The sequence below is a fragment of the Telopea speciosissima genome, chromosome 1 (assembly GCF_018873765.1).
Source record: "Telopea speciosissima isolate NSW1024214 ecotype Mountain lineage chromosome 1, Tspe_v1, whole genome shotgun sequence".
Classification (NCBI taxonomy): domain Eukaryota; kingdom Viridiplantae; phylum Streptophyta; class Magnoliopsida; order Proteales; family Proteaceae; genus Telopea; species Telopea speciosissima.
Window position 1 is genome coordinate 14,560,113 of NC_057916.1, and position 21,296 is coordinate 14,581,408.

At 36.7% G+C, this 21,296-nt stretch overlaps 1 protein-coding gene and 2 long non-coding RNA genes across 3 annotated transcripts in view; all 3 read right to left on the reverse strand.

Annotated features, from left to right (window-relative positions):
• Window positions 1–485: 485 nt before the first annotated feature.
• Window positions 486–21,296, reverse strand: part of LOC122662276 (serine/threonine-protein kinase PRP4 homolog) — a 40,919-nt gene continuing 20,108 nt past the window's right edge. The window contains exon 8 of the mRNA XM_043857901.1: window positions 486–613. Coding sequence (XP_043713836.1) covers window positions 515–613 — 99 coding nt within the window. The 3' untranslated portion in view covers window positions 486–514. The remainder of the gene's footprint in view (window positions 614–21,296) is intronic.
• On the reverse strand, window positions 2,867–9,681 carry LOC122654686. Its single transcript, XR_006331950.1, has 4 exons — window positions 9,639–9,681; window positions 4,375–4,377; window positions 3,170–3,384; window positions 2,867–2,936 (listed from the first exon to the last, which is right to left on the reverse strand). It is a non-coding gene; the product is annotated as an uncharacterized LOC122654686 (long non-coding RNA).
• On the reverse strand, window positions 13,025–13,562 carry LOC122654674. Its single transcript, XR_006331948.1, has 3 exons — window positions 13,415–13,562; window positions 13,159–13,299; window positions 13,025–13,067 (listed from the first exon to the last, which is right to left on the reverse strand). It is a non-coding gene; the product is annotated as an uncharacterized LOC122654674 (long non-coding RNA).

The window sequence follows — 21,296 nt, forward strand, 5'->3', positions numbered from 1 at the left end:
TAATTTAGTAACTAGCATTGGTGTGAATTATCTAATGCACTAAAGCCTGCAAAGGGTTGCAGCACACTGTTTTCAAACTTCCAACAAAAATTTCAAAGGGGGGATAAATGTGATAAATCTTCTCAAAGCCCATTGTTAAGAATGATTACAAGAGATGTAAACGCCTTTGGCGAGTTGTCTTACGATAGAAACAGAAACCATCCCACTGAAAGAACCGCCATGTAGGAAGGTCATTAGACCAAACATCATCTTCTTCGCATTTCATCCACGCCAATAACACTGTTTCAATCCTCTTAGGCAATCACAGAGAGATAAAAACAGAGAAATGCCCAATGATTAGAGAGCTAAAAATAAATTGAGATCATAATGTACATGTATCTAGCTCAACAGCATTTCTGGGGTCATAAAATCAGAGCATCTTTGGTCACTTGCCTGTGATGAATGAATGCCTCAATGCTTGAGATACTGTCATTCTCTTCTCTGGATCTAAGACGAATATTTTTTCTAGAAGATCTTAGAAATTCGCCAACATCTTCGGATCCTCACCAGGGGAGCTTGTAATTAAGGAGCCAATGTCTTTTTGCTTAATATTGAGAAGCAGCCTCTTCACAGTCTGCAGACATAGTTTACAAGGCTAAATTAAAATGAGGGCAATGATGCTTCCCCTTTTTTTTTCTTTTTCTTTTTTTTTTTCTTGTTTTTTTGTGGGGGGGGGTGAAGAGGGTGGTTGAAGTAGTAGGAAAAACAATAGAAACAGTCACTGAAACATAATCACTACAGATTTCAATGACAAGTAACTTCTAACCTTCTTTGTAACAGGATCTTATTCAGTAGCATGAAAATTCAAATCCTGGTCAAAATGCTGATTGGTAAATCCATCCTGTACAAAAAACAAGAGATGTTGAAATCAGCACAAGCAATAAAAATAAGAATCATAACATAGTATTTCCATTCAATAACCTAAAATAATAAGCTAAAGATATTGATGACCATGGAAACAAAGATGCAAAAAATAAAGGGTTTAAACACCCCTCGTGAGGGTTGCAGGGAATCTGAAGAAATTAGATAAATGAAGTATAATACAAGTGGGAGTAAAATAACTCCACTATATCTGATAAATGAGGTATAATACAAGTGGGAGTAAAATAACTCCACTATATCTGATAAATGAGGTATAATACAAGTGGGAGTAAAATAACTCCACTACCACATTATTATGCATTTTATAGCAAAAACCAAAAAAATGACAACCCACCCCGGGATAAATAACAAGAAATTTTATAAAGACCCAACAAGAACAAAACAAAATAACCCTAAAAAATTAAAAGAAAAAAGATAAAACAACAAAGGAATAGCAATTCCATAGACATCTCAGTCCTAGATATTCCATTTTCTGTTCAGTAAATCATTGCAGTTTCACCAACCCACACTCTTGTAAGGATCAGCAAATGAAATTTTGCAAGAGTCAAGAGGAAAAAAAAGGGCAGAGTGGTCAATTTCCGGACATTCCAGATCATTTTTTCTTTAAGGCAGTACACATGGCTTTTCCATAGGTCCAACAGACTACGTCAGGTCAAAGAGGTTTTCTTATAGGGCAACTGAAGTAGATACCTGATTGAGTTTACTTTTGATCTACAAAATCACCTTACTATAATACCCAGCTTTTTTTTTGTTGGAATATGTAATCCAGAATACCATGGGGGTATTCTGGTCTTTTTGGGGTAGTTTTATTCTTCTTATGTTATTAAGTGTAAGTGGGCTATGTGGGTTTTAGTCCCACGTCGCATAGTTTAGTCTCTTTGTAATTTTCCCTCTATTATAAATAGAGGGGCTTACCTATCAATGAATATAACACATTATTCTCTCTTTTCTTCTCTCTAAGGTTACTGGTTATAGGTCCTAGGTTTTCTACATTTTTATTTAAATAAGTTGCAATACCAAGCAACTTTTTAGAAGTTTAGCATAAGTACGCAATTCCCTTTAAAATTAGCATCGTATGTTCATTTGCAATCAAATTTAAGTTTCATCAAGTTTAATTTGCTCGATGCGATAGTGTCGGGTTGTTTAATGGTTCAGATGTTAATTTGGAATCAGATTTAAGTTTCATCCACTTTAATTTGTTATTCATATTAAAGTGTTGGGTTGTCTAAGTGTTAACTGTTGTATTTGACTCCTAAACCCAGAGTTGCACTCATTTTTTTAACACGATAAAACTCCCAAACTAAGCAACTCCCTAAGAGGTCTTTACGCTTTACCTATTTTCTTTCGCTAGTTACTAAAAAATACTATTGCTTTATTGATGGATTCTGTGTTCTATCAATATCTTCGTGAAGATGTGATCACATTGAACCAACTATAGATAAACTACTAGAAGTCTCTAGATATGGTTCACCAGTGAAACCTTTTTCAATCTCACAAAGTCTAAATAAATAACAAATTTATAAGAAAAATAGAGGATAGCATATAAAAGAAATATTCTGTCAATCGCTGGATTACAATACATCGCCATGGAAAGCATCCATGAATGCCAAAACACATTTCTCTAACCGCAATCGCAGGCCATCACTAAGAACCCATAACATACTGCTCATGTGATGCATGTACAAATTACAAGAAAAAGGAGAGAACATGGGATTATCAGCAGGTCCAAAGTGGCCTCAGTTGAACATGCTATCTCAGGCAGGACAAACCATATACTTCATTTGGTTATTCAAATCAGTTTTTGGTTATACACGATTTTCCAGAAACCTAGTTCAGCTTTCTATTATCTACATTAAATGTTCAGCAAACAAAGAAGAAAACCAACACTTGTGAGAATGCAAGAGCTTAATGCAATTAGAGGGGAGAGGAAATAGAACGATAGCTACAGTTTTACGAACTCCAGCAGGTCTCTCTCCGAAAATATCATCACAGAACATATCTGCTGATCTCTCACTCTACACAAATTGGTGAAATTGTGACTATGAACTTATGAAGCCGTAGAAATTAACATCTTAAAGTAATCGCTATTATATCTAGGCTCAAAAAATTAAAAATAAACCATCCAAGGTCACATAGGAATCAAAAGAACCATTGTAGACAAGCTTGGGGTTGATTCATGCAAATCATGCTTACCCACGTATGCAAGAAATTTAAAAAATATCTAATTGTTAATTGGTCATCTACAAACCTTTGCAGTCCCATCCCCTAAACCCCCAGCACCAGAAGTACTCTCATGTGCCAATGTTCTGTTACGTGAAGGTGATTTCCATACAGAAAATGTAGGCTCGGGGACATCAGCCTCGGGACTATCATTCCTACCCTCAGAAGCGACAGATGTAGAATTAACCGCTTTTGGAGGAAGTATCTGTTCTGCTGCCTTGTCGACATTGAGAGAACCATTCTCTGATCCAAAGCATTTATGGTTTAGTATGAACAATGCATAAAGGCCACAAAGAAAGCAGTCATAAACTATAAATAAAACTCCTAAACATCAAAATATAGAAAACACAATTAGCTTGGAAGTGGACGACACCTTTAGTTGAGGCTTGACCATGGGGTACAACCTGCTTTTGTGACTTCTGTTGCTGTTGTTTATATTTTTCTAGCATGGCCTGCCGTTGTTCCCTACTCTCCTCCTTAATTCTGTCAACATCCTCCTCTTTTTGTTCTGCTAGTTGATCTTCATAATCTTCTTCTACCTCTTCATCTCTAAAAGCAGAGAGCAGCATATAAGATAAATTTGAAGTAAGCAAGGATACATCCAATGATTAAATGACATTGTATACCTCAGTGGTTTCTTTTCACACCTTTCCGGATCATCATCCATGATGTTGGGCACCTTTACTGGATCTTTTTTTTCTTTCCTATATTGGTAATCCGGTTCATCTTTCAAATGTTTGGAATCTTTCGACCTATCTCGACCACCATATGCATCATTATGACCATCATATAGATGTCTGCCCACCCAACCACTCTCAGTCTCCCTACCTCTATCTTTATCCCAAACTCTTTCCCTCACCCTATTCCTCTCCCCCTCCCTATTCCTGTACCTATCTCTCCCTGTCCCTATCCCGATCCTTCTCCTTCTCCTTCTCCTTCTCTCTCTCCCTCTCTTCTAAAAATTATTATGAAAAACTCAGACTACGAATTGGACTAAGATTTAAAACCCAAAATCCAAAGCCAAACAAGAACATTGAGCCCGACATACTAAATTTACATTTTCTACCGCCAAATACAATAATGATAAAAAATAAATAAATGAAAACCTAAACTTAACCACCTTCAATATCTTTCTATAACCATCTATCCCATGGAGGTTTCATGCTCTGAAGAAACATTTGTTTTGGCCTCAAAAGAAATTGATTCATTCTTTTTTTTCCTGCTCCACATAACCCTCTTAAAACAAAACAATCACCTAGTATGCTTTAAAATAGTATGCTAGAGCAAAAAAGTATGTCTTGTAAGTGTAACGCCCCAAAACCCGAACGACCGGATTTCGAATCGTTAACTCAAATTAACCTGTTAAACCTTAAAGCAACACAATGAACACCTAAGATAAAATTTCATTTAGACAGTCATTAAATTTAAAACCGAAATAAATGTCTGAGTCTTTCAAAGGAGGACATAACCAATGTTCCAAAACCAAATAAACTGAAATAGAGTCAAGTTCAACGTAGACTATCCAACTCAAGGAACATAAAGTACTACTCTGAAGATAATCACAAAAAAAAAAAAAAGATTTCTCTTGGGCAACTCTTTCAAATCACTCGCGCTCAACCACATTTCCCCAAGATTCTCTGGCTATATCTACGTCCTCATCTCAAGCTTGGCCAAAGCCCTCATCTGCAAAACATCACATTCTGCCTGAGTTGTGGAACTCAATAGGCTACCTTATAAAGAAAGAAATGCTTGAGAAGATACAATATCAGTGGTACAAGGACTAGCTGGGTAACAAAATGTAATGTATGCAAGTGTAAATTTTTTTTTTACATCTATAAATTTTCAAAATACGATACTCGTTAATTTCATTTAAAAAAAAAAGAATCCAAATCAAATGACAACTATACTAAATTCATAGAGGCTTTCACCTCCCATACCGTCGTACGGGGTTTCTAGTGAGAAGCAACAAAAGCGACTCTACCGGTAGGACCATTATCCATCTTTTTGGGCAGCCACCCCCAAGGACTAATAAATCAGCCCCACTTTCGGCTCAAATGTATTCTCAAAACATAATAGAGTAAAACATTGAAAGTTCTTTAGACTAGTCACGTCAAAATGAACCCCGAAACAGGGTTAAAACGATATAGCGGTGTACTGAACTGATTCATGAAATAAAACCCGAGTAGAATTTTAATGTACATAATAAGAGCATGTGAACCAACACAGAATCATAATACTACATAACATGCCATAGACCAAAAAACAGAGTTTAAATCACAACTGCAGAATTTTAATGGATAAAATTCCAAAACAGAAATTAAATCAGAACTACGGAATTTTTGTGAATGAATCCCAAAAACAGAGATTAATCAAAACTGCAGAATTTTAGTGAGCAAAATTACAAAACAGAATTTTAAATCCGAAACTGCAGAATTTTAGTGAAATAAATTCCAAAACAGAATTTAAATCCAAAACTGCAGAATTTTTATGAATAAAATTCCAGAACAGGAATTAAATCAGAAATGCAGAATTTTAATGAATAAAACTCCCAAAACAGAAATTAAACAGAAATGCAGATTTTTAGTGAATAAAATTTCCAAAACAGTAATTAAACAGAAATGCAGAATTTTAGTGAATAAAATTCCCCAAACAGAAATTAATTAAAAACTACAGAATTTGTATGAATAAAATTCCAGAACAGAAATTAATAAGAACTGCAGAATTTTTATGAATAAAATTCCAGAACAGGAATTAAATCAGAAATGCAGAATTTTAATGAATAAAACTCCCAAAACAGAAATTAAACAGAAATGCAGAATTTTAGTGAATAAAATTCCCAAAACAGTAATTAAACAGAAATGCAGAATTTTAGTGAATAAAATTTCCAAAACAGAAATTAATTAAAAATTGCAGAATTTTTATGAATAAATTTCCAGAACAGAAATTAATAAGAACGGCAGAATTTTTATGACTAGAGACTCCAAAACAGAATTTGAATTGCATATAATGAATTCCCTAAACAAAATTTAACTTACATGTCATGCATACAAATAAATGAAATTTTCAAATCATAGTTTTCCTCCATATATCCCTAACCCTTGAAGGATTCTTACATCTTAAACACTAATCTACGACAAAGGAAGACATAGAATAAGGAACCTACCTCCAACCAAGCCAACGTCCTCACTCCTCTCCTCAACCGTGATTGTTCTTAGCCCTTCTCTTCTCCTTTTCCAATCTTCTTTGGCTCCTCTTGTGCTTGAAGTCTTCCGGCCAAGATGGGATAATAAAAGATTTACTCTCCTATGTATATAAGACCCAAAACCCCATCAGAATTAGAGAAGGAAATCAGCCACGATTCCCCCTTTCCCTCTTTCCCTTTTTTTCTTTCTTTCCTTATCTTTCTTTCCTTTTCTTTTCTTTCATTTCTCTTTTTTTTCTCCACGATCCCCCAATGGATCAGCCAGCGACCCATTTGGCTCTCGGGTCAAGCCCAAAATTTGGGTCGCTACAGTAAGGTCAGCTTGTAAAATAATATTCTTAATTTTCTCTCTAAGATTCTTGTGATATTTATGATTACTTCCAAAACAATGGTGTGCCCCCAACACCACCCTCCCCCCCAAAAAAAAAGAAAACAAGAATAATCTAGTCAATAAAGGAATGGGGAAAAATGTTAACCCAATCAACTGCTGAAAACCGTTATCTATATTTCATGTTAGCATTTATTGAAGACATAGAGAGAGGCAAAAGTGAACAATTCAGTCAAACCAAAGGGGGAAGTTTATCATCCTCACCTCATTCAAACGAAAAGAAGGCTGCACGGAGTTTGGATTTTGACTTAGAATCTCTTCCAAGGATTTTTGATACTTCGATAAGGCAAAGAAGAAGTTGTCCTCCTCTCATATGCAAGGCTTTAGGTGCCTGGGGCAACAGTTGTTTTCAAGTAATTCCTTCTCATCCTGCATTTTTAACCAGAGCAAAATACAGGAAATTTTGTGTTTAGAAAATGTAAACATGACTCTTCATCAAATTATCCAAGGGAATATTTAGAAGAATTAAGTCTTTAAAAGGTAGTAATGTCATATTCCAGCAAATGCTGAAAGTGGTTATTCTTTATACTCAATTCAATCACACAATCAATGTCAATAGAAAAGACATACAGTGGACACAATATTCAACCTCCCTGAGGTCCAGGAATGAAAGAAAAGAACATAAATAACAAAAAAAAAATAAAAAAAAAAAAAAAAAAAAAAAAAAAAAAAAAAAAAAAAAAAAAAAAAAAAAAAAAAAAAAAAAAAAAAAAAAAAAAAAAAAAAAAAAAAAAAAAAAAAAAAAAAAAAAAAAAAAACCACAAAAAAAAAAAAAAAAAAAAAAAAAAAAAAAAAAAAAAAAAAAAAAAAAAAAAAAAAAAAAAAAAAAAAAAAAAAAAAAAAAAAAAAAAAAAAAAAAAAAAAATAAATATAAAAAAAAAAAAAAAAAAAAAAAAAAAAAAAAAAAAAAAAAAAAAAAAAAAAAAAAAAAAAATAAAATTTGTTCTTTGAAAGAATTGCTGGTTGGTTGAATGGTGAATCTCATCTCTACATGTGCTTGGGCACAGCTGGCAGAACCTCTGCATGTGTCTACCTAGGAGTTTTTACACTTCATATATGGCACATATTGGTAAAAGAGTTGATAAAGCAACAAAGATTTCCTAAAATCAAAGACGGGTACCACCTTATACTCCTCACAGTTAATGCAATAAAGGCCTTCATAATCAGCTCGGTAAATGTTACCATTTGCAAGAACTCAAGTAAAATTCCTGATCATTTTTTCTTTAAGTCAGTACACATGGCTTTTCCTTAGGTCCAACAGACTACGTCAGGTCAAAGAGGTTTTCTTATAGGGCAGCTGAAGTAGAAACTTGATTGAGTTTACTTTTGATCTACAAAATCACCATACTATAATACCCAGTTTTTTTTTATTTAAATAAGTTGCAATACCAAGCAACTTTTTAGAAGTTTAGCATAAGTATGCAATTCCCTTTAAAATTAGCATAGTTTGTCCATTTGCAATCAAATTTAAGTTTCATCAAGTATAATTTGCTCGATGTGATAGTGTCGGATTGTGTAATGGTTCAAATGTTAATTTGGAATCAGATTTAAATTTCATCCACTTTAATTTGTTATTCATCTTAAAGTGCTGGGTTGTCTAAGTGTTAACTGTTGTATTTGACTCCTAAATCCAGAGTTGCACCCAATTTTTTTAACACGTTAAAACTCCCAAACTAGGCAACTCCCTAAGAGGTCTTTACCGATTTTCTTTAGCTAGTTACTAAAAAAATACTATTGCTTTATTGATGGATTTTGTGTTTTATCAATATCTTCATTAAGATGTGATCACATTCAACCAACTATAGATAAAGTCCTAGAAGTCTCCAAATATGGTTCACCAGTGAAACCTTTTTCAATCTCACAAAGTCACAATAAATAACATATTTATAAGAAAAATAGATGACAACATATAAAAGAAATATTTTGTCAATCGCTAGATTACAATACATCGCTATGGAAAGCATCCATGAATGCCAAAACACATTTCTCTAAGCTGCAATCGCGGCCATCACTAAAAACCCATAACATACTGCTCATGTGGTGCATGTACAAATTACAAGAAAAAGGAGAGAACATGGGATTACCAAGGTCCAAAGTGGCTTCAGTTGAACATGCTATCTCAGCAGACAAACCATATACTTCATTTAGTTATTCAAACCAGTTTTCTATTATACACGATTTTCCAGAAACCTAGTTCAGCTTTCTATTATCTACATTAAATGTTCAGCAAACAAAGAAGAAAGCCAACACTTTGAATGTGAGAATGCAAGAGCTTAATGCAATTAGAGGAGAGAGGAAATAGAACGACATCTACAGCTTTACGAACTCCAGAAGGTCTCTCTCCGAAAATTTTATCACAGAACAGATCTGCTGATCTCTCACTCTACACAAATTGGTGAAATTATGACTATGAAGCAATGGAAATTAACATCTTCAAGCAATCGCAGTTATTATATCCAGGCTCAAAAAATTAAAAATAAACCACCCAAGGTCACATAAGGAATCAAAAGAACCACGGTAGACAAGCTTGGGGTTGATTCATGCAAATCATGCTTACCCACGTATGCAAGAAATTTAAAAAATATCTAATTGTTAATTGGTCATCTACAAACCTTTGGAGTCCCATCCCCTAAACCCCCAGCACCAGAAGTGCTCTCATGTGCCAAAGTTCCATTACGTGAAGGTGATTTCCATACAGAAATGACAGATGTAGAATTAACCACTTTTGGAGGAAGTTTCTGTTCTGCTGCCTTGTCGACATTGAGAGAACCATTCTCTGACCCAAAGCATTTATGGTATAGTATGAACAATGAATAAAGGCCACAAAGAAAGCAGTCATAAACTAAAAATAAAACTCACGAAACATCAAAATATAGAAAACACAATTAGCTTGGAAGTGGATGACACCTTTAGTTGAGGCTTGACCATGAGGTACAACTGCTTTTGCTGATCGTTGTTCTTGTTGTTTATATTTTTCTAGTATGGCTTGCCTTCTTTTCTGCTCTCCTCCTTAATTCGTCAAGATCCTCCTCTTCTTGTTCCGCTAGTTGTAATGAAACCCTATCTTCACAATCTTCTTCTACCTCTTCATCTCTAAAAGCAGAGAGCAGCATATAAGATACATTCAATGATTAAATGACATTGTATACCTCAGTGGTTTCTTTTCACGCCTTTCCAGATCATCATCCATGATGCTGGGTACCTTTAGTGGATCTTTTTTTCCTTTCCTATAGTGGTAATCCGGTTCATCTTTCAAATGCCTGGAATCTTTCGACCTATCTCGACCACCATATGCATCATTATCACCATCATATGCATCATTATCACCATCATATAGATGTCTGCCCACCCAATTACTCTGAGTCTCCCTACCTCTATCTTTATCCTGAACTCTTTCCCTCTCCCCCTCCGCCTCCCTATTCCTGTACCTATCTCTCTCCCTGTCCCTGTCCCGATCCTTCTCCTTCTCTCTCTCCCTCTCTTCCAAAAATAATTATGAAAAACTCTATGAACAGGACTAAGATTTAAAACCCAAAATCCAAAGCCAAAGAGGAAGAAGGAAATAAGAACAGAGTAGATTATGATCTTCACTTCAAAATAGCACAAATTAAAATGACTAAAAAATAAGGAAGAGAAAAGTGGAAGAAGGAAGAAATTCAATTGAGGCGGCGATCAAAACCTGGTTGTCCCAAGAAGTAGCGACGAGGTAATTTCCCTCGGGACTAAAACAAGAACTTGAACTCGTGTCATAGAAAAGAACAGAGATTATAAAATTGCTAGCAACTAAATATAGAAGAATCCATGTGATGGCTGCTATAGTAAGGGAGGGATTGGGGGTAGAAAAAGATGCATAGGACAAGCTTGTTTTCCTTAATCAATTTCTTCTACGTTGGATTCTCGATGTTTTCGAAATTGACCGCAATCGCTTTCTTCTTCGTGGTCGGGTTAACTCGGTCTCGAGAACAGGAGGAGGGTCGCGTTGATGGATGAGAAGAACTAGCTCCTCCTTTGAAGAAGGAGTTGAAGTGACATTGATTATGGAAGCAGAAAAAGGGTTTGGTCTTCCGCATTCGGAGAGAGGAGCGGTGCGAGTATAGAAGGGAGCGAATCTTAACAGAGTTCGTCTCTACGACTCTAAGGATTTTTTCCGGTCGGGGTTTTAGCAAGACAGAATTTGAAGACGAGGCTTCTTCCTCCTCCCCTCCTCAAAGGCTTCTTCTTCTTCCACGTCCGCTTCCTCCCTTATGTTTTTTTTTTCATCTCCTAACATTGAGCTCGAAAGCATGCTGGTCTTAAATCCATAAAAGTTCACCTTCGCTTGAACGGAATACAACCATTAAATAATACTCCCAAAGTTCCTCCTCTACACTGCCCCATCAAATTCCAATTGAAAACACCATCACCCATCTCTCTCTCTCATGTTGTTTATGATCGATGAAGCAATATCAGAAAAATGGGTATTAAGTCCAGCAATATACTTTATCTGGGGAAGTCAGTGTTTCTCCCTTCCTTCCTCTCAAGTTATAAGTTAATGACTGAATCGAAGCAAGAAAATGGGTCTTTATCTGGGAAAGTCGTGTTTCTATCACAAAATCAGCGGTACCTTTCAATTCCGAATAGCTCGAAGGAACCTTCTTGACTACTTACCTACGATGTTTCAACCTTGCCTCACCTACCTCATCAATTAGATTCAAAGGAAAAGGAAAGTAAATATATAAGAGGAAAGAGAGATTCCTTTTTCTTTTGTGAAAGGATGTCAGAATCACTTTGATGTCTTGTTTGTAATTCAGATTCTTGGTCCATTTGGCCAAGCAAAAATGAAGTCCAACAAAAAGAGATAATGTGCACACATGAAGGTTCAACCCAGTTATTTGATTCACAATATAATCTACCTGGCTTCAAGCTCGAGATTTTCACCAAGAATAATCGCTCCTTTCCGACGCAATGTTTAATCATTAACCGAGAAAATATAGAACAATTTGCATTTAACTTCAGTCAAATGAGGCAAACCGAACTATAACACAAAATTAATATCAGAAAGGAAGAATTGAATAGTTCCATCATGCTTCAGAGCTTATAGAGAGCATTGGAAAATAACATTCACATAGAGATGCTATTGAGACCTAATAGAATAGGCAAACATATGGCATACAAATCTTTTAATAAGAAAAAGAATACTGAGTAAACCAGTGATCAGCTGTTGCTTTAAAGTACTAGTGAGTTTATCAAAGAAGAGAAACAGGCTGATAACAGCAATTTTTCTGATAGGAATAACGATGAAAACTCGGATCACAATAAAAAGGGTAAATTATGCGGCGACCCCCTGAGGTTTGCCCTGAATACAGTACGACCCACTGTGTTTTTAAAATATACACTCAGCACCTTTAAGTGGACGGTGTTAAGAATAAAATTCAAATGCCAATTTTTCCCTTAAATTAAAACAGCTCCAAATCCCCCTCTTGGAGACCTTAACAGCCACAGGGAGGTTATGGGATCCGCAGTGGAGGCCTCAAGGTCTGACTCCGTCCTATACCAGCACCGGTGAGTGCTTCGCAAACTCCGGCAACCGTCTAATGAGGATCCCATAGGCCGGGAAAGAGAAGGGCCAAGATGCAGCGCCTTTCCTTCCTACAATTGTGGCTCATCAAGAATAGAAACAATGAAACGGAACTTTCCTTCCTACAATTTACAGATACCCACCTTCCCTTTTCCCTTCACATTTGTTCCTCATCTCTTATCTCTTTCTCTACATCTTTGTTCTTCTCATCAGATTCATAAGAGTGAGGAGACTCGGAGATTCAGAGATGAGTGATGGGCGTGTTGGGATTGTAGCGAGAGCACTGAGCAGCTTAGGGAAGGGGTTTGATATAACCTCAGATTTCAGATTGAAGTTCTGTAAAGGATAAGAAAGGTTAGTTTTGATCAATGAAGAAGAGAAGAAAGACCTCACTATTCCCGGATTTGAAGTCCTTAAAGATGTTTCTGTCGATATCAAATGCGATAAAGGTGATTGGAGGCAGTGTCAATATGATGTTCTTGGATTCAACCAGCCACCAGGTAATGGGTCTTCTCTGATTTCTCCCTTATTTCTCACTTAGAGCTGAAAGATTTAAGCTTTCTTCCTTATAGTTCCTGAATCAACTTCCCCAATGATTCATAGATGAATGGAGATTCTGCATTCCCATGAGAACAATTGTATAATTGTGATTGGCCCTTTGAGCTTGCAACCAGGTTTTTCCACCCATCCGGTCAATGTCAATCCTTCCACCCATCCAAACTCGACCAGTCATCCAAAGAACCATACCTGTTCAGATCTGTGGTTGCCTTCAAGAAACCCTGCAGAGAGAATGAATAGACACATTAATGGACAAATTCAATCTGTATGAGAAGAAAGGAAAGTAAAGAAATGAAGAAACGAGATGATAACCTGCATCTGAACGGTAATGGAATCAATGGTCTTGCAGGGACCAACGAATTTTATGGGACCGAGTAAGAAAGTCCCTTTTGGTATGAAAAGCTTCACAGAACCTAAAGATCCACATGCTGCTTTCCATGCCGCCGTGAAGGCCTGCGTAAGTTAGAACGAAATTTAGGGTTAAAGATCTCTAAAACTTATCAAGATAAAAAAGAAGAAGAATAAATTATTTATAGAGGAAAAAAGAATGGGGATTAAGCATAATTACTTTGCTATCGTCGTTTCGTCCATCGCCTTTAGCGCCGAAGCTCTTGACGTTGAAAGTGCCAAAGCCCTGCTTCGTCGCTGCAACTCCTTTTTGTCCACCAGTTTTTCTTCCTCCTCCTGCACCCGCTCTTCATCCAGTAACAATCCAGGTGAAGGAAGTGAAGCAAAGCAAGAAGATGGGGTTGCAAAGGGTGGGGGCAGATGAGTTTGCAGGAGGAGGAAGAAGATGAAGAAGAAGTAGAGAAGAAGAAAAAGAAGCAGAGACAATCGTGTGAAGTTCAGGCTGCCCTATGGGCAAAATGGTAAGCTCACACCCCATTAGGGGTATATTTGTCATTTTAAGGCATCAATCACCAACACGTCAGCAACTAACGGGAATGATCTAACGGACTGGAGTTGAGTGTAACAAGTAACCTAATCTCAGGGGGTCACAGTGTATATTTTAGAAACACAGGGGATCGTACTGTATTTAGGGCAAACCTCAGGGGGTCGCCGTGTAATTTACACTAATAAAAAAGCCAATCCTTGTCAAAGAATCTCTTACCCATGACCTCCAACCTAAAACATTATTGGAATCAACCTAGCTTACCACATTAATAGAATTAAGCTTCTTCATTATATTAGCTAAATAGATGTTAATCATTGTTTTACGGACACAGCTCCAGCCTTATATTGGTCACATGTGCAAACCAAAAACGGTCAATGGAAAATATTTATATAGAGGAGGTGGCATCAGAGATACGTGCCAGCTGTAGTTTCGTACGACTCATGTGCTTAAGCTGAATAATCACCACGCGCAATTTTACATACATCTTCCAGGCTAACTAAGGATTTTAAACTCAAATCGGCTCTAAAAACCCTATCAAGTTTCACACATAAAAAGAAATGCATAAAGATTAGATTAAATGCTTCACTTCAAAATAGCGCAAATTAGAACGTGCACTGTAAGGGAATGACTAAAGAATAAAGAAGAGAAAAGAGGAAGAAGGAAGAAATTCAATTGTGGCGGCGATAAAAAAACCTGGTTGTCCCACCCACAAAGATGAACTTACAGGGACATGGGAGTCTCTGGTACTTCTCTTGGGATCAGTAGCAAAGAAAACAGTGTAGACAAGGATGAAAGTATCAATGAATTCAGCTGCCAAACCCACACTTTCACTGTAGCCATCAGCAATCTCGTTCGCCCCACCACCATACTGCACATGGTAAGACTTTTGGAAGGCAATTACTAGCCCTACACCACACATTGCACCCAAGAATTGTGCCACCAGGCCCACCATGTACATCACAGCATGGATTAGTGACAGTTTATAAGCTAAGAAAAGCCCAAACGTTACTGTTGGGTTATTATGCCCTCCAGTACACACACACAACTGTTTAAAGGGAAAAAAGAGAGAGAAGAGAGTTATTAATCATTACTTGAAAAAATTCCTTTCTCTTCAATGACTATCATTCTTTTTTAAATATAAGAAGGAAAATAAAATGAACCCAGTAGAACAAAGTGTAGCAAGGCATTGAAATTGAACAACAATCATCAATGAAAATGCCAACAGATAATAGTGGGCCATGTTGTATTGGACTGCGACTTTTATCGAGGTTTTGCCTGATGGAGCATCTTGCCCCTCTATTGTTGTTGTATCATAATTTTCTTCTCTTTCCTAAAGGAACAAGGTTATCATTCACCCACGGTGAATTGAGTGGAGCAAAAGTTCTCTATTAGAACATTTTTCCATGGGGATTAACAAGAGAATTAAGAATGCTTTCTATATCGCTTCTAATAATACTTTGTTTTCCAAGTAAAACAGGTGAACTTACGTGGACATGGGAGTCTCTAGCACTTTTCTTGGGATCAGTAGCAGAGAAAACATTGTAGACAAGGATGAAGGTACCAATAATTTCAGCTGCCAAACCCACACCTTTGCTGTAGCAATCGGAGATCTCGTTCGCCCCACCACCATACTGCACATAGTAAGACTTTTGGAAGGCCTTGACAAGCCCTACACCACACTTTGCACCCAATCATTGTGCCACCATGTACATCACAGCACGGATTCGTGACACTTTAAGGGCTAAGAAAAGCCCAAATGTCACTGCTGGGTCAATATGCCCTCCTGTACACACACACACACACACACACACACACACACAATTGTTTATAATCAAATTGTAAACACCAGAAAACAAAGAAAGAAGCAAAAAAAAATGGAATACCCACCAGAGATACCCACGGTGCAGTAAACGAGGATGAAGATCATGAAACAAAACCAGAGGTGGATTGTTCTTGGCGGCGGCAATGGTAGTATAGGCGCCTTCCATGTGGGGAGAGGTATTTAGGTAATAAAAAGGCATTATGAGAACAAAAGGCTCCGCAGAGGTGGATTGTTCTTGGCGGCTCTGGAGTTGGCTTCTGCAACTGCAAAGCATAGATGATTTCAACAATGGCATAGAAAATGGATTCTGATGAATATGGAACCGGTCCTTAATATGCTTGCTTTTGGAGCTCAATGAAGATAAAGGAGACAAAAGAGGAAGAAGGAAATGTGAACAGAGTAGATTATGATCTTCAATTCGAAATAGCACAAATTAGAATGACTAAAAAACATGGAAGAGAAAAAGAGGAAGAAGGAAGAAATTTAATTCAGGCGGCGATCAAAAAACCCGGTTGTCCCAAGAAGTAGAGACGGCTTCTTCTTCTTCCACGTCCACTACCTCCCTTATGTTTTTTTTTTCATCTCCTAACATTGAGATCCGAAAAACAGTGCTGATCCAAAATCCATAAAAGTTCACTTTCAGCTTGAACGGAATACAGCCATCAAATAGTACTCCCAAAGTTCCTCCTCTGCTCCTGCCCAATTCAAATTCCAATTGAAAACACCATCACCCATCTCTCTCTCTCCCTCTCTCACTCATGTTGTTTATGACCGATGAACCATTTCAGAAAAATGGGTATTAAGTCCAGCAATACACTTTATCTGGGGAAGTCAGTGTTTCTACCTCCCTCCTTCTCGCGTTTATTGTTTATGACTGAAACAATATAGCAAAATGGGTATTCAATCAAATTATTTCAACTTAAAATGCACTTAATCTGGGAAAGTCATGTTTCTATCACAAAATCATGCGGTACCTTTCAATTCAGAAGAGCTCAGAAGGAACCTTCCTCAGCCACTTACTTGCAGATGTTTCAACCTTGCCTCAGCTACCTCATCAATTAGATTAATCATCCTACATCAAAGGAAAAGGAAAGTAAACATATAAGAGGAAAGAGAGATTCCTTTTTCTTTTGTGAAAGGATGTTAGAATCACTTTTATGTCTTGTTTGTAATTCAGATTCTTGTTCCATTTGGCCAAGCAAACACGAAGTCCAACAGAAAGAGATAATGTGCACGTATGAAGGTTCAACCCAGTTATTTGATTCACAATTTGATCTCGGAGATTTTCACCAGCAATAACTGCTTCCTTTCAGACGCAGTTGTGTTGACATGTCAATTGAGAAAATAAAGAACAATTTACACTTAACTTGCCGTCAAATGAGACATACATAAAGAGAACTATAACACAGAATTAATATCAGAAAGAAAGAATTGAACAGTAACATCATGCTTCAGAGCTTATAGAGAGCATTGGAAAATAACATTTCACATAGAGATGCTATTGAGACCTAGTAGAATAGGCAAACATATGGCATACAATTCTTTTAATAAGAAAAAGAATACTGAGTAAACCAGTGATCGGCTGTTTCTTTAAAGTACTAGTGAGTTTATTAAAGAACAGAAACAGGCTGATAACAGCAATTTTTCTGGTACGAATAACGATGAAAACTCGGAACATAACAAAAATAATAATAATAATAATAAAACCCATCCTTGCCTAGGGAGTCCACTGAATCATTAGTGGAAGTTGGGAAACCCAAGAATGATGCAGTTGATGCAGCCGTCTACCCCCCTAGTTTCTCTAAAATGTCAAATATTGTCAAGGAATCTCTTACCCATGACCTCCAGCCTAAAACATTGTTAGAATCAACCTAGCTTACCACATGAATAGAATTAAGCCTCTTCATTATATCAGCTAAATAGATGTTAATCATTGTCAACAGAAGATATTTATATAGAGGAGGTGGCATCAGAGAAACGTGCCAGCTGTAGTTTCGTACGACTCATGTGCGTAAGCTGAATAATCACCACGTGCAATTTTACATACATCTTTCAAGGCCAACTACGGATTTTAAACTCAAATCGGTTCTTAAAACCCTATCAAGTTTCACACATAAAAAGAAATGAATAAAGATTCGATTACAAGCTTCAATTCAAAATAGCCCATATTAGAATGTGCACTGCGAGGGAATGACTAAAAAATCAAAAAAAGAAAAGAGGAAGAAAGAAGAAATTCAATTGTGGCGGCGATAAAAAAACCTAGTTGTCCCATCCACCAAGGTAAACTTACAGGGACATGGGAGTCTCTGGCACTTCTCTTGGGATCAGTAACAAAGAAAACAGTGTAGACAAGCATGAAAGTATCAATGAATTCTGCTGCCAAACCCACACCATTGCTGTAGCCATCGGCGATCTCGTTAATCCCACCATCATACTGCACATAGTAAGACTTTTGGAAGGCCTTTACTAGCCCTACGGCCTACACCATACATTGCACCCAAGCATTGTGCCACCATGTACATCACAGCATGGATTAGTGACACTTTATGGGCTAAGAAAAGCCCAAACGTCACTTCTGGGTTATTATGCCCTCCTGTACACACACACAACTGGTTAGAGGGAAAAAAGAGAGAGACAAGAGTTAATAATCATTATTGAAAAAATTCCTTTATCTTCAATGACTATCTTTCTTTTTTAAATATAAGAAAGATGGGATACAGAGAATAACCTAAGCATAGCAATTGAAACAAAAACAAAATAAGGAAAATAAATCAACCCAATAGAACAAAGTGAAGCGAGGCATTGAAATTGAAAAAAATTACCAATGAAAATGCCAACAGATAATAGTGGGCTTCGTTGTATTGGACTTGGACTTTTATTGAGGTTTTGCCTGATGGAGCACCTATGTCCTAGAAAAACCAAAAAGCATTGTTATACACCACAAAATGAAGAGACAATGTTTGCGAGAAATAATTAACCGCAAGCGTACGGTCAATCGTAGCTACGGGTCGAACACGAGGAGGTCGACCTTGAATAAAGTTCCACTTTTAATTAACGCAAGTGTACAACTTACCAAATATAGAAACAACCTAGATATGGAAACTACCAATTATGGAAATTACCAAATATAGAAGCAACTAAATTACCAAAGATAACAAATTAACAATAGAAACTCAGGCAACGACCGCTTAAGGAAATGGATGAATTAAAAGCAAGAAAGTCACTTGGGAATGGGTTCCACCATGAGAATTAGGCGAGATCAACGACTAGCATATTAGGACAAAGCATGCATACGGCCTAGGTCGATAAGATATGCGGCACAGCTCATATACGGTTAACATATCCTATGAAAATAGTGCTCATACAACATACTGATGTAAACAAAAAAATAATACATGAACATAATGGTGTCTGATGGATACGCTAACGAACATGTATATATTTTCCCTTAGAATGACATCTGAAGTTGTGGACGGTCATCCATTGTAAGTCTAATATTGATCATGTCCATTAATCACATAAACAATGCTAGCCATCAATTCTTCCTTCTCTCATGTTTTCACCCACTCCCAAGAGGAGAGGTTTAGCTAGCCATGAAAGCGATAGCGAGGGAGCGAAGGATTGATGGAGAAAAAGACATAGAAATTACTAAAACTAAAGTTTATAAGAAGAAGAACTTAGCTGATTGAATAACTCCAATGAAGATGATTCCGTCACTGAATCCCATCACTGAAGGCGCATCCAATATTAAAGAACAAATTACCAAAGTATATAATGAAAATTACACATATGATCTTAGGGATGGGGAAATAAAAATTATCCTAACAATGATTCTAAAAATTACATATGATAACCTAAATACATAAGATCTAAAAAAACTCAAAAGAAAAGGAAGATGAGAGAATCGGGAATGGGAAGAGAGAGTTATCTAAAACTTCAATTAAAACCAAAAAGTTGAAGAGAAAAAGCAATTGGAAGCTTATTGTCATTACATGAAAGAGAAATAAGAACGAAGACCAATAGAAGAAACATAAAAATCCCAAAGAGAGCTCTCTCGAGAAGAGGGCGTTTGCTGTTCTTATATGCCCATCGTGCTCTGTGTGATGTCCTCTCTACCGTTCTTTCTTTACAGAAGTGAACTCCCAATTGGAAACTACTAAAACCGTGGTTGATTCCCTTCCAATTCCAACTCCCTAAAATCCATGTGAGAATGAGAGAGAGAGAATTTTAATTCTTAATCTACAACGTGTTATCATATGAGAGAGAGTGAGAGATTTCTTTCTCTTTTTTTTTATTTTTTTTTATTTTCTATTCCTTCATCATAAATAACTTCACTAAAATTCATTATTGGGCTATATCTTTGTATCCGAGCCCAGATGGAACCAGCCCGAGAATTAAAGTTGCACCGTTTTGAATTCCAGACGATATGAGCCCAATATCCACTATTTTCTGAAAGATTCTCAATTTATCAAAATTACCCTTATGCCCCTATGCTTGATTTTACTCTCTTCTTCTTCTTCTTCTCTTAACTCGGATCGACTTGCTCTGGTCTTCAGCTCCTGTCTTCATTGAATCTTCTTCTTTTCAGCTCCTTTAGCTTTATTACTCCACTTCTATTAAAATTATCCTAAAACCTGAAAACACAGAAAATACCTCGAGTAGCTCCGTAAAATGTGAGTAAAATGCATGCTTATGACCCTAAGATTTCACACATTACTGTGCTCATCAGACAACACTAAACCTATGTTTCCTATCAGGAAAAACATGAAAAAGTTAAGACTACTAACCAATTCGAACATTAACAGCAACAGTGCAACCTCTCATCGCCAGTGCAAAAGCCTCCAGAACCACCAAACCATAGATCATATGTAATGCAGTTTCACAAAATATAATGAGGGCAAACAGAACAAAGGTTTCTAATCATAATTAAGCCCCCCTCATTCTCTATTGATTCTGATCTTCTAACACTACTTTAACACCTGCTGTTACCACTTTCCACACCCCTGCTCTGCTTCTGTTAGTTCCCATATCAGCCCCGATCACACCCTGCTATTCTTAGCGAGAGATATCTGTCCTGTTTTAACCACTGATAAGTTTGATCTAAAGGGTTACTCAAACCAAGTTTCAGGCTCAAAAGCTCTGTAGTTTTGAGTAACAAAATATCCCCCATTCTGTTAATGAGCTTTCGATTTCCTTCATTTCTGTTTTAATCTTCTAATCATATATGCTGTTTTGGTGGCCTACCCAGTTCCTATAGTCAGTGTTTCTTGTTTCCTAAGTAGCCTATTCTGTCCTTTTAGAGCCTTTGCAAATTCTGCCCTAATCTCAATTTAGGGTTGGGTTTCAGACCATGCACTAGGAGAATTATCCAAAGTGAGCATTTTTTTTAGCTTCCAACTCATATTCCACAAATTTTGGTCAATCTTCTCTACATCATCTTCTCATTAAGAATTTGCTTGTCCCCCACAAACAGCCTCGTAATTAGTAGTGAAATATCATATAAAAATAATTGCCATTCGACGAAACCAACATCCATTGGGGTTAGACAAGAATAAAACAGAAAGAAGGTAACCAAACCTTAAGTCTCTGTTTACTGGCCTTGTCCCAAAAATTGAAAGCACCATCAGAACCTGATGTTGCAAAAGTATGGTGTACATGAATAAGGGATACCCAGACAAGCCCTGAAAGTATGTCAAGCAACAGATAAATCAAACCTCCTCATGAGTCAAAAGT